Source organism: Colobus angolensis, unplaced genomic scaffold, assembly GCF_000951035.1.
Source record: "Colobus angolensis palliatus isolate OR3802 unplaced genomic scaffold, Cang.pa_1.0 Scaffold400, whole genome shotgun sequence".
In the NCBI taxonomy this organism is placed as follows: domain Eukaryota; kingdom Metazoa; phylum Chordata; class Mammalia; order Primates; family Cercopithecidae; genus Colobus; species Colobus angolensis.
In genome coordinates this window covers 762859-776198 of record NW_012117378.1, presented here as the reverse complement: position 1 = coordinate 776198, position 13340 = coordinate 762859, and the positions used below count along the sequence as shown (strand labels likewise).

At 35.1% G+C, this 13340-nt stretch overlaps 1 protein-coding gene across 1 annotated transcript in view; it reads left to right on the top strand.

Moving 5' to 3' along the window:
• The window catches only part of MGAT4D (MGAT4 family, member D), a 54848-nt gene that overhangs the window by 12001 nt on the left and 29507 nt on the right, over positions 1-13340 (top strand). The window contains exons 2-5 of the mRNA XM_011955802.1: positions 2170-2328; positions 5020-5157; positions 9691-9824; positions 12788-12834. Of these exons, the coding sequence (XP_011811192.1) occupies positions 2170-2328; positions 5020-5157; positions 9691-9824; positions 12788-12834 (478 nt within the window). The remainder of the gene's footprint in view (positions 1-2169; positions 2329-5019; positions 5158-9690; positions 9825-12787; positions 12835-13340) is intronic.

The window sequence follows — 13340 nt, the reverse complement described above, 5'->3', positions numbered from 1 at the left end:
GCCTTGAACTCCTGAGCTCAAGCAGTCCTCTCACTTTGATCTCCCAAAGTGCTGAGTTTACAGGTGTGAGCCATAACATCCATCCAACATACAGACTTTATTTCCTTTGAATACATACCCAACAGTGGGATTGCTGCATTATGCAGTTCTATTTTTAATTTTTTAAGGAGCCTCCATACTGTGTTCCATAATGGCTACACTAATTTATATTCCTGCCAACAGTGTGCAAGAGTTTCTTTCTCTCCATATTCTCACCTTTTGTCTCTGATGAGAGCCATTCTAACAGGTGTGACGTGGTAACTCATTGTTTTAATTTGCATTTCGCTGATGATTTGTGGTATCAAGCACTTTTTTATATACATGGCCATTTGTTTGTCTTGTTTTGACAAATATCCATTCAAATCTTTTGCCGATGTTTTACTTTTTTTTGTTTGTTTGTTATTGAGTGTTTGAGTTTCTTATATATTTTAGATATTAACCTCTTATCAGATGTATGGTTTGCAAATATTTTCTCCCACTGGACAAATTTGAACCCATAGATTGTCTCTTGGGTTGAAGTATTTTCAATCCATGTTGTCTCTTCACTCTGTTAATTGTTTACTTTGCTGTGCATAAGCTTGTTTAACCTGATGTAATTCCATTTGTTTATTTTGTTTTTTGTTGTCTGTGATTTTGGAGTCATATCTGAAAAATCATTGCTCAGACCAAGGTCATGAAGCTTTTTCCTAATGTTTTCTTCTATTAATCTTACAGTTTCAGGTCTTACACTTAAGCCTTTCATCCATTTTTAGTTGATTTTGTATGTGGGTTAAAATAAAGATCTAACTTCATTCTTCTGCATGTGGATATCTAGTTTTCTCAACACACTTTTATTGCAGACACTGTTTTTTCCCTGTTGTGTGTTCTTGGCAACTTTGTCAAAGATCAAGTTACTGTAAATGCGTGAATTTATTTCTGGTTTCCCTATTTTGTTCTATTGGTCTATGTGTCTCTTATTATGCCAGTACCATGCTGTTTTGATTATCATAGCTTTGCAATGTATTTTAAAGTCAAGCAGTGTGATGTCTCCAGCTTTATTCTTTTCATTCAAGATTTTTTTGGCTTTTGGGGGTCTTTTGTGGTTTCATATGAATTGCAGGGTTTCTTTTTCTGTTTCTGTGAAAAATGTAATTGGAATTTTTAAAGGGATTGCATTGAATCTGTCGATTGTTTTGGTAGTATAGACATTTTAACAATATTCTTCTAATCCATGAATATGTGATATCTTTCCGTTTATTTGTGTATTCAATTTCTTTCACCCAGATTGTATAGTTTTCAGTGCACTGCTCTTTTGCCTCCTTGGTTAAATTTATTCCTAAGTATTTTATTGTTGCCATTGTAAATGGGGTGGTTTAATAGATTTCTTTCCTAGATAGCTTGTTGTTAGTGGATAGAAACTCTACTGTTGATTTTGTATCCTGAAACTTTAGTTTATGTGCATCATCATTACATCTCTTCACAACAGCTCTGAGGCAGGGATTTTTATGTATGCATTTACACCAAAAGGAGCAGAGGCAAACAAAAATTAAGTAATTTTCCCCAGATAACACAAATATTAAGCATATTATGTATGATTTGACATCAGAGCCATCAGAACTCTTAAAAGAGTATTCTGTAATTTATTTAGCAAATTTCCTACTGTTGGGTACTTTGGTCATTCCCAATTTTTAAAAATCATGCTAAATACTATGGCCTATGTTAAATATCCTTAGTCCAAATCTGTGTACATATTCCTCATAATTTTCTTCAGATAATCTCTTAGATGTATTTTTGGGGGGTTAATGGGATTACACTCTAATACAAATCTGATACATACACACCACGGAAAATTTGGAAAACAAAGAAGAGCACAGAGTAATAAAGCAAAAAATCATTGCTAACTCCACCTTCCACATATCACTATATTTAACATTTTGTTCTTTTTTTCCAGTCTTTTATATTTGTACCTATGCACGTATTTACACATGCAGTACATACTATATGTATATCGTATTGTGTGTATATATATAATACATGCATAGTACTATATATAACTATATTGAAACTTATATTTTACATTCTTATCTATTATAGAAAATTGTGTGACACCATGGCTACATTTACAAATATATACATATATTTTCATTGCAGATAATCAATTAATTAATTGTAGAAACCATATTTTGGAGTTTAAAGAAAATATGCTACACTTAAGAAACAAAACTGAAAAAAATAGCCAAGAGATGATGAAAGTTTTGAATCGAATAAAGTATGAAATTACAAAGAGAGAAAATTCATCAGGAAACTTAGGTTTGTGTTGGTTTTGTTTTTGTATATTGTGATTTGTTTGTTTTGTTTTGTTTTGTTTTTGGAAATGTAGATTCAATGTCTTATGATTTTAGGGCATCTTCTCTCTATAAACTTAACTAAATCAGTACTGGTTCTTTTATTGTGAGACATGCAAAAATCAGGTAAGAGATATCACTGACCTACTTTCTCTCATCTCGACCAGGAAGTAGTCTTCCTGTGCTTTCTGGCTCTGTGAATTGCACCACCATCCATGATCCATTCAATAGATGCAACCAGAAACCTGAGGATCATCTCTGACCCCTCCCTCTGCCTCTTGCATACTTCCATGTCAGTAATAAGCAATCCTGGTTGGTTCACCATTCTATATATCTCAAAAATTTGTCCACATTTTCTATCATCATTTCTGCTACATTAGTCAGACAATTTTCCTGCTTTATCTGAGTGACTAGTAACATACAGCCAATTTTTCTCATATAAACCTTCAGTGGTTTTCCATTTCTCCAGAAAAAAATTTCTGCCTTGTGCATCCCCTTTGTACTCCAGTCCTCCCCCCACTCTTAATCCCTGGCAATCACTGATTAGATCTCTGTTCTTATTGCTTTGCCTTTTCCAGAAGCCATACAAATGCAATCAAACAATGTGTAACCCTTTGAAACTTGCTTCTATCACTTAGCACAGAATTTACCCAAATTGTCGTGTGACCAATTGTTCTGTTTTTAGTGCTGAGTAGCATTTCATTGTATCTATGTTCAATGGACATATTGTTTATCCTCTCACCAATTGAAAGGCATTTGGGTTATTTTCAGGTTTGGGCAATTACAAATAGATGTTCCTATAAGCATTCATGACATGTATTTGGTATGAAGATAAGTTTTAATTTTTTTAGAATTAATATGTAGAAGTAGGATTGATAGGGCATAGGTAAGTATATGTTTAACTTTATAAGAAACTACCATACTGTTTTCCAGAGTAGCTGTACCATTTTTCACTCCGTCCAGTAATGTATGAGAGTTTTAGTCACTCCAGTTTATTATAGCCATTTTTTTAAATAGGCTCTTGCTCTGTTGCCCAAGCTTGAGGGCAATGGTGCAGTCATGGCTCACTGCAGCCTCCACCTCCTGGGCCCAAGCAATCCTCCTATCTCAGTCTCCCAAGTAGCTGGGACTACAGTCATGTGCTGCCACACCTGGCTAATTTTATTTTTTGTAGAGATGGGGTCTCTCTATGTTGCCCAGGCTGATCTTGGACTCCTGGCCTCAAGCAAGCCTCCCACCTCAGCCTTCCAAAGTGCTGAATTACGGGACCATACCTGTCCTATTATAGCCACTCTAATGTCATGATATCTCATGGCTTTATATTGCATTTCCCAGAAACTAATGATGTTGAACAGTTTTACTATTTGCCATCCAGATGTCTTCTTTGGTGACATGTCCATTCAAACGGGGAATGCAATGGCACAATCATGGCTCACTGCAGCCTTCACCTCTGAGCTCAAGGGATCCTCCCACCTCAGCTTCCTGAGCAGCTGGGACTCCAGGCGCATGCCCCAGTGTGTGTGTGTGTGTGTGTGTGTGTATGTGTGTGTTTAGAGATGGGGGTTTTGCTATGTTGCTCATGCCATTCTCAAACTCCTGTTTTGCCAGTTTCTTTAACTGGGTGATTTTGTTTCCTCACTGAGTTTTAAGAGAGTGCTACACATTATCCTGGATACATTTCAGATGGATATGTGACTTGGAAATACTTTCTTCCAGTTGGTGACACTCTTTCATTCTCTTTATGATGCTTTCAGGGAGCAAGCATTTTTAATTTTTTGATGAAGTCTAATTTGTGAATTTTTCTTTTATGTATTTTGTTTTTTTTTGTATTGTTATATTGTATCTAAGATCTCTTTACCTATCTCAGGGTCATGAAGGTTTGCTTGTTTGTTTTTCTTTTTTAAAAATTTGTAGGTTTATGTTTTACATTTATGTCTATGAACATTTTTAAGCTAATTTTTATAAACAGCATGAAAAACAAGTCAATATTCATTTTTTTCCACATAGATGTCCAAGTGTTCAAACACCTTTATCAACTATCTTTTCTGCGTTCAGCTACCTTTGCAACTTTGTCTTAAGTCAGTCAACCATATTTTTGTGAACTTACTTCTATATTCTATGGTCTGTTCCATTGTTTATATATCTATTTTTTATATGACACTGTTTTTATTACATTGTTATTTATTATGAATTAAAATTGGGCAATGTGCGTCCTCTAACATTTTCTTTTTCAAAATTGTAGAGGCAAATTCTAATGAAGGCTACAAATACAGTCATTAAATTTAGGGGCTACAAAGTAAAGCTATAAAGATACAAATTTAATAAAGTGATATTAATCAAAGTAGAAGAGTAAACGAATTACAGCGTCTTTCAGTTATACTTTTTTCATTTGGAACTGACAGTTCTATTGTCTTCCATGTATCTTATAATTCTAGGCTTAAATTAAATATTACTTTATAAATAAATATGAATCAATAATAGTTGAACTATATTTTTAGCATTATTATTTTTATAATTTACATTTTAGAGTATTTCTTTTATACATTGAACGCTAAATGAATCTGTGAGTTTATTAACACCCCTTTAAAAAAATTATTCCAGAGGGAGAAAAATCCCTATAATCATATACTCAGAAGCATTATTTCTTTTCTTTCAGTTGCACAGAAAGCAGACATATTAAATAAAAATGAAACAGTATCTAATACATTTGAAGACTTAAAGTTCTTTTTTCCTCATATAAGGAAAGAAGGCAGAATTTATCCTGATGTAATCATTGGCAAAGGGAAAACTGGTGGTAAGAAAACTTAGAATTGGAAAATTAAATACAGATATTTTGATCCTTGGGGACATACTTTAAAGTTTTAAAATGTAACCCATTAATATCTTAGATTGATATGCAGACTACCAGCCTATCTGGCATTAATTTGGATTACTGGAAGTCAGTATGTTGTCTGGCAGAAAATAATAGTTTCATAAATATTTGGTGACTTGAATTCAAATTTAGCGTAATGCAAATGCTTTGAAAATAAGAAATATAAGTCAAATATAATTAAGCATATGCCAAATGTTTGGCAAATCTTTTCTCCTTGGTTTTGGTAAATCTATGCTTACCTGGTTATTTTCCTATTTCCCAGTCTTTCTGGAGACCAAGGTCAGTAATAGCTTTATAGAACAGGTGATGCTTGAGGTAAGACTTGACACATAAGTTCAGGTTCACCAGGTATACAAGACAAGAAGCTTTGGAGTTTGAAGCAGGAATATTAAGCTAAGCCTCAGGATAGCTGCCATTCCTACAAATCTCACTCATTCCAGTGAGTGAGTCGCTCTAGGCCAGGCCCATCGGCTCCGTGTTTTAACACACAGTTTCGTTGGAACATAGTTACGCTTATCCATTTACTTGTCTATGTCTGCTTTTGTGCTCCAATGGCAGAGTTGAGTAGTTGCAACAGAGATGTTATAACCCAACAGCCAAAAATGCTTACTATCTGCCCCTTTATTTAAAAAAAAAAAAAAGGTTGCTGATCTCTGCTCCAGACAGTTCCGTAGGAATAAGTAGTGTTGTTTTATATCATATGCCTCTGATGACATCGTTTTTCTACTGCATTCTGTGTTCCACTTACTGAGTTCTATGTTTTCTTACATTATCTCATTTAATCTTCACAATCCAATGCAATAGGGCCTATTATTGTCATCTCTTTTTTACACCTGAAAAAACTGAGGCTTAGAGAAATTAAGAAACTTCTTGAGTTCATACTTGTAAAACTTTTTACCTGTATATACAAATACATGCATACGTGTGTGTGAATGTATGAGAAAGTACAAGAGCTACAGTTTGTAGGATGATGAAAAGTTGAAAGACACAAGCAAGAAAAACAATGCATAGAAATGATAAGATATTAGATACCAAGAATAAGCATAGCCTTGCACAAGCATCATCAAATGTAAGTGGAAGCCCATGACACAGAGTGAAAGGAAGGAGGGAGAGACATGGTGGTGTTTGGGAGAAGCAATAGACCTTCTTGTATAGGGAGCTGGAGGGCTAAGGTAACCCAGTTATCAGAGCTGTGTTAAATCCAGAAAAATTTTCTAATTCCCCAACTATTTCCTGATCTTCCATCATGATGTATATATTTATCCTTGTTTTGAGGCCCTTTTGGTGGCTCTTCTCAATTACCAGAAGCAATTTAAGGAAGATTCTGTTACAGGTAACTAAAAATATCCTAACACATGAAACATATGTAAGAGGATTGAAGCCAGTGGCAAGGCCTACTAGGGAATCCATCATCAGTCTTGTTTATTCTGTATTCTGAATAGATCTCAGATAATTCTGCTTTCTGAAGCCCCTCTATAACTATTTTTTATTGAGCCCGTCCATCAGCATTTTTTGCCTGGTTTATGGAAACATATTTGTAATTTCTCTCATGACTTTAGTATCACCAAAGTCAATCCATTGTTCATACTTTCCTTGAAGATATGTTAGTAAAATTCACCACCGATCATACTTGACTCTTGCTTAAAATCCTTCAGTACCTCAGTGCACATGAGGTGAAGTTAGCCCCTTGGCAGGGTATATGGACAAAAGACTATATCTTTCAAGTCTCAGTCTCTGCCATGCCTCTCCTTTCCAGAAACCACAAACCACTTGCAGTTCTCACAGATAGGCCAAGCTCTTTGAGAACAGATAGGACAAGCTTCATATATTCTGCATGTGCTAACCACTGCCTATAATGAACATACCTCCTCTGCCAAACCATAACTGATTTGTAACGTGACTCCCTCATCCAACATGACTTTTCAGCTTAAATGACAACTTATCTGTGAATTCTTCCATCTCTCCTCATTTAATAAGCTTCTACTCTGTTCTGGGCACTTCTTAGGCCCTGGGATATGGGGTGAAGAAGACATAGATCCCACCTTCATAGAGACAAATGATAAGGTAATTACAATATAAAGCGACTAGTGCTGTGATAAGGGAAATGCTAGGGTGGAGCCAAAATCCTGTGCTATGCTTTCTGGAAGAAGTGTCATATAAGCGACATGAAGGGTAAAGGAATTGGAATAGAATAAGTAAGAAAGTGGTGGGCGGTGGACAGCGGAAAGTAGAGGGTGGTCATCCAGACAGAGGAAAAGAAATGTGCAAAAGTCAGATGGCAAGAAGGCCTAGAAAGGATGTGTGCCTTGCATGCACAATTGGGGCTGGAGGGTATTAGTAGCAAGACCATGGACACAGGTCAGATAATAAAGGGGCTTGCCCATTTATTGTTTGTTCATTTTCAACTTATTATCATTACCATGCGGCAATCTTTATGTTAGTGCTGGATTTATAATGTAAGCACACATGAAGGTGTCTCTGCTGTCACCAAGCTGACATTCTAGATAGGAATGAGTAACAACCAAAGGGGTGATGAGTACTATGAAAGATAAGGTAAGAAGCATAACTGGTGAAAGGATTAAGTGACAATTGTGATCAAATGACTAATATTTAGTTGAATCCTGAGAAATAAGTAGAATTATCAAAGGAAACTAGACGAAGAAGAGTATTCTAGGCAAAAAGAAAGGCGTGTGCAAAAGCTTCGAAGTGAGAGTGGAATTTGGTCAATTTGAAAAGTGTGGGTAGTTGAAAAAAAGGGATAGATCAGGACCAGGTCACTAAGAGCCTTTTAAACTCTTGTAAATGCATTGTAAGGCATAGGAAGCCATTCCAGGAACTGCCTTTATACTGTAGCTTACAGCTTGAAACTTGATTCCTGCTTCAACCTATCCATAAAAATCAATTCCAGGTGGATTGCAGCTCTAAATATGAAAGGCAAACAATAAACGATTAGAAAATCACTCAGGAGAATGTCTTTATGACCTGAAGATAAGCAAAGATTTCTCAATAAGACCCAGAAAACCCAAACAATAAAGAAAATGGATGACAAATTACACTACATAAAAATTAAGAATTTCTCTTCATCAAGGGGCAAAACAAAGAAAAGGGAACCAAGAGTGGGAGATAATATTTAATAATAACACATATAACTGACAAAGGGCTCATATTCAGAATCTATAAAGAGTATCAATACAATCAACAAGAAAAATGCAGACAACTCATTAGAGAAATGGGCAAGAGCTTAAACAAGGATTTTACAAAAGAGAATATCCGAAAGCCGATAAGTGGCCCTGCACGGTGGCACATGCCAGTAATCCCAGCACTTTGGGAGGCCAAGGTGGGCAGATGACTTGAGGTCAGGAGTTTGAGACCAGCCTGGTCAACGTGGTGAAACTCTGTCTCTACTAAAACTACAAAAGTTAGTCGGGCATGGTGGTGCACGCCTGTAATCCTAGCTACTCAGGAGACTGAGGCAAGAGAATAGCTCAAACCTGGGAGGTGGAGGTTGCAGTGAGCTGAGATTGCGCCACTGCACTCTAGCCTGGGAGACAGAGTGAGACTCCATCTCAAAGAAAAAAAAAAAAGCCAATAAACATGTGAAAATATGTTCAAACTCAGTGACAATCAGGGAAACACTGATTCCTGCTGTTCCTTCCAAAGTGCCATGGTTTTTCTTAAATAAATACTTCTCAGTTTATCAGGGCACTGAAATGACAGTTTTGACCTTTTTTTTTTTTTTTTCAGTTTTAGTACTGCTTTCTAGAAAGAGGATTTTCTGAGCTTCTCACTTAGCCATTCTGGAAGTCCTTATCCCTATCTTAAAGGTGGGGACATCAGGCTGGAGGGGTTGTATATCTTGCCTAAGCCCCTACGGCCAGGTACTGGTATAGTTAGGATTGGTAGCCTCAATCTTAGCTGCACCCGTACATCCAAGATGTGTACATCTTGGAGCTCTAGTGCTCCAGCTATTCTTGGGAAACAAAAGTTACTTCGAGGTGTGGATTCATTCCATCAAATCATTTAGAAATTACTTCATACATTTTTTTCACGGATGAAAATATTTCATAGTAATTTTTTCCTGTTTTGGGTCCCAGTGCCTTGTTAGGAAAAGAAGAGAGAATCTGCTAATATGTGACATTTTATACCCAGTTAGATGAAGCAATAGTAAGTGGAAAGTGGTTAGTTTTATTTTCGCTACACCAAAATCCTTTAATATGAGAACGTCTTGGAGTGTATTTAGTGCTTTTACTAACAATCCACTGCAAATTTCCTCAAAAAGAAAATGAAATATGGGATAAAAATCAACACAGTTTGGATTATTTTTGTAATACAGTTTCAAGCACTCATTTTATTACCATAAGACTAACCCAAACATACAAATAAGCATAGAATGAATGCTAAACTGTGTTTTTCTCTGTGGTATGGAATGATGATTTCATACTCCTATGTCCACAGTTTCTTTTGCGCTGGGCATTTCCACTGTTAATAAAGGAAATTATAGTTACCTGAAACAGACACTGACCTCTGTTGTTTCCAGGATGACGCTCTCCGAAGAGAAGGATTCTGTAGTGATTGTCTCAGTCGCAGATGTATGTACACAAAATAAGGAGCTCTCCTTACTCTCACCCTATGGTCTCCAAATTCCCTTCTTCAATGGTAATAATCATTGTACCATGTTGAAAACTGTTTTCTTAATTTTAAAAAGCAACCCATAGGTGCCTTTTTTGGATCCCAGACAATATACTTAATACTTCTTCAATACTGCTGAGAAGGAATTAAACATGTAAATCTAAAAGGAAAACATAATGGCTTCATGTGGGAAATATAAGAATGCTAAATTTGAATTGCATTTAATATAGAATCCCTGCCTATTATGTGACTCAGAAGTTATATTTACAAACAAAATTAAAATTATTAAAATTGATGCTAGTAATAAAATGTGCCCAGTCCAATAAGAGGTGCATATATGAATCAAGAGATAATTTGTATTAAGTAACAACAGCTATGATTAGAGACTTTCTAATACTTGAGAGATTGTAGATGATTTTTATAGACATTTATAACCTGTGTTACATCCCTGTGAAGTAAGTATTACTGTCCTGATTTTAGGGATAATGGACCTAGAGCTTAAAGAAGGTAAGTAACTTGCCCAGTAATTAATAGAGCAGATTCAAGCCTAGGTCTCTTTAATGGCTCCAGAGATTTCCACTTTGTTCCTAACACCATTTAAAACTATGAAGTACTGTGTAAATATCAGCACCATAAGACTTTTTGGAGAGAAATTTGACAACCTGTGTTAAATTTAAATGTATATATACTTTATCTCAGAAATTCAAATTCTGGGAACTTATCCTAAGGAAATAATCAGGCAAGTGTATAAAAACAGGAAAATGGTTGGGATTCATGCCTGTAATCCCAGCACTTTGGGGTGCTGAGGCAGGAAGATCACTTGAGCTCAGGAGTCTGAAATCAGCCTGGGCAACACAGTGAGATCCACATCTCTACTGAAAAAAATATTAATAACTAGATGTGATGGTGTGCAACTGTAGTCCCAGCTACTTGGGAGGTTGCAGCAGGAGAATCATTTGAGCCCAGGAGATAGAGCCTGTAGTCAGCCGTGATTGCACCACTGCACTCCAGCCTGGGCTACAGAGCGAGACCTTGTCTTAAAAAACAAACAAACAAAAACCCTGTAAAAATATGGCAGTATAGTGTGGAAGTTGAGAACAGACTCTGGATTTAGATGACCAAGGTTAAAATGCCAGCTTCTCTACTACCCAACCAGTGAACTTGAGCAACTTACTTCTCTATGCCTCACTTTCCTTTATCCCTAAAATTGTGATAATCATATTGCCTATGTCATAGGGTTGTTGGGGGATGAAATTAGCTAATATATTGAAAGTACTTAGAATGATGTGTGGCACAGAGTAAGTGCTCAATATATAATTATTCCAAGGATTTTCAGTGCACCATTGTGTTATGAAAGCATAATATTAGAAACAACCAAAATATCTACCCATAAGAGGCTGATAAAATACCTTGTTATATATCTCTACAATGTAATACTCTGTAGGCATTGAAAGAAGAATGAATATCTATACTCACTGATATAAGGTGATGTTCATGTCCTATTGTTAAGTGAAGAAAAGCTGTAAAGCATCATGTTTAACATAATGCTATCTATATAAAATAGGAATGAAGGAAGGAAGGAAAAGATGGAGGGTGGGGAAAAAATATACAGAAACAAATGAAACATATGAAGAAAACAGAAAATCAGCAAACTTTGGAATAATGTACATTAATATAAATAATGGTTATCTCTAAATGCTGGGATTAAGAGGAATCTGTTGTCTTCTCTTTATTCTTTTTGCTATTGCTTGAATTTTCTATAATAAAGATGTCTTTGAATGCAGAAAAAACTCTAAACAAAACAAGCAATAGAAGAACTATTAGAAAAATAGAAATGAAAGATTCAAGTCATTGCATCCAGGTTTAATTTATTAATATTAAAAGAAAGCATGCACATAATCTCCAAAATGTTTCATCCTATTTCCTTATTTTATATATTAGAATCTTTATTTCTTTGCTGTTAGCACAACACATGTCTGTCTAAAATGTTTAGATTTGTAATAAAACATTGGAGGAAGAATTTTAAATGGAATATAAAATGCTTACAAAATATGACTTTGATGCTGTGTTCAAAATATAATATGTTTCAGTGTGTGACAAATAGCCAGTGATTCAATTTATGGTTAAGAGCCTCCAGTACTATAATAGATTTATCTACATCGTGTCTGATATTTTTAAACAAGAAACTTGAGTACATGCATCCAGAGTTGCCTTTCAGAGTACTCAGATTCAACAATAGAACTGTCATTGCTGAAAATATTTTCAAAATTTTGTATTGGAAATGCTTATGGGCCCTGAGGCTACATCTTGTAAATGCCATGTTACCTTTTAAAAAATTATCCCAAGAGGGTAAACCATCAAAAGCTTTTTGCAGGAGTCTGTCATCTAATCTAGCACACTGTTCAATGAAGAGAAGGCCCACAAAGTTTATTGTCATGAAGGTAAGTGGGAATCAAGCTGAGTAATACTGTCTGGAGAAATATGATGTAATTCTGAAGTAAGCTTATTGTCATTTAATACTGAGGAAATGAAGAGTAGTTTTCAAAAAGAGTAGTTCTTTGAAATAAGCCATTCATAGATGGCCATTTTTAGATCAAAACATCTTTAGATATATAATATTTTATGTAATCTTATATATCTAAAGGGTATATAATTTTAAGGGTAAGTTTTTAAGGGTAAATTTTGGATTGTAATATTTCACATTGTGGCAAAGGGAAAAGAATGAAATATTTCCTGTGTTCAAGTCAAATTTTTTGAGAACATGGATATTTTTAAATCTTTTAATAGAAAGTAAAAACACTAAAATTATTAGTATGTAATAACATTTCACACACAAATTAGATTTATATGTAGCAAAAAAGTTGTATTAATAGAACTATGAGACATGCTTAGTATCAGTAAAATATTGTTTCTCTTTTTTTAGAGTAACAAAGATTATTTACATTCTGTTGTTAAAATGATTACAAGAAAGTAAGTACTGTCTGATATATTTTTAAACTAGCCACTTTCATTTTTCTGTCTTTTTTTCTGTCCAATTGTATAATTATTTTCTTAGTGATCATATTCCTTTTATTGAGTATAGCTGTGCAGAAAGAACCTGTAGTCCTTTCTAAGCTGTAATGAAGTATGGCTTAATGGTTTTCCCCAATTTTGTTGGATATCTACCAATCAGAATTTATATTTTTCATGTTATACTGTTTATCCTGTATGAAAACCATTGGTATGAGAGAAGCCTATTGAGTTATTTTTAAAACACTCCTGTATCCTTTACTGTATGAAGTTACTTCACCACTTCTGCTTATAATCTTCAGCTGTAAGCAGCTGAAACACATATGGATTAACCAATATGAAACTCTTTATCAAGCAAGATGCTGTGGAATGGACCCTGCCTCCCAAATCCTATGTTCAAATGGGTGATACAACCTGAAAAAGAAGCGAAAAGAAAGGAGAGAGAGAGAGAGAGAGGGAGGGAGGGA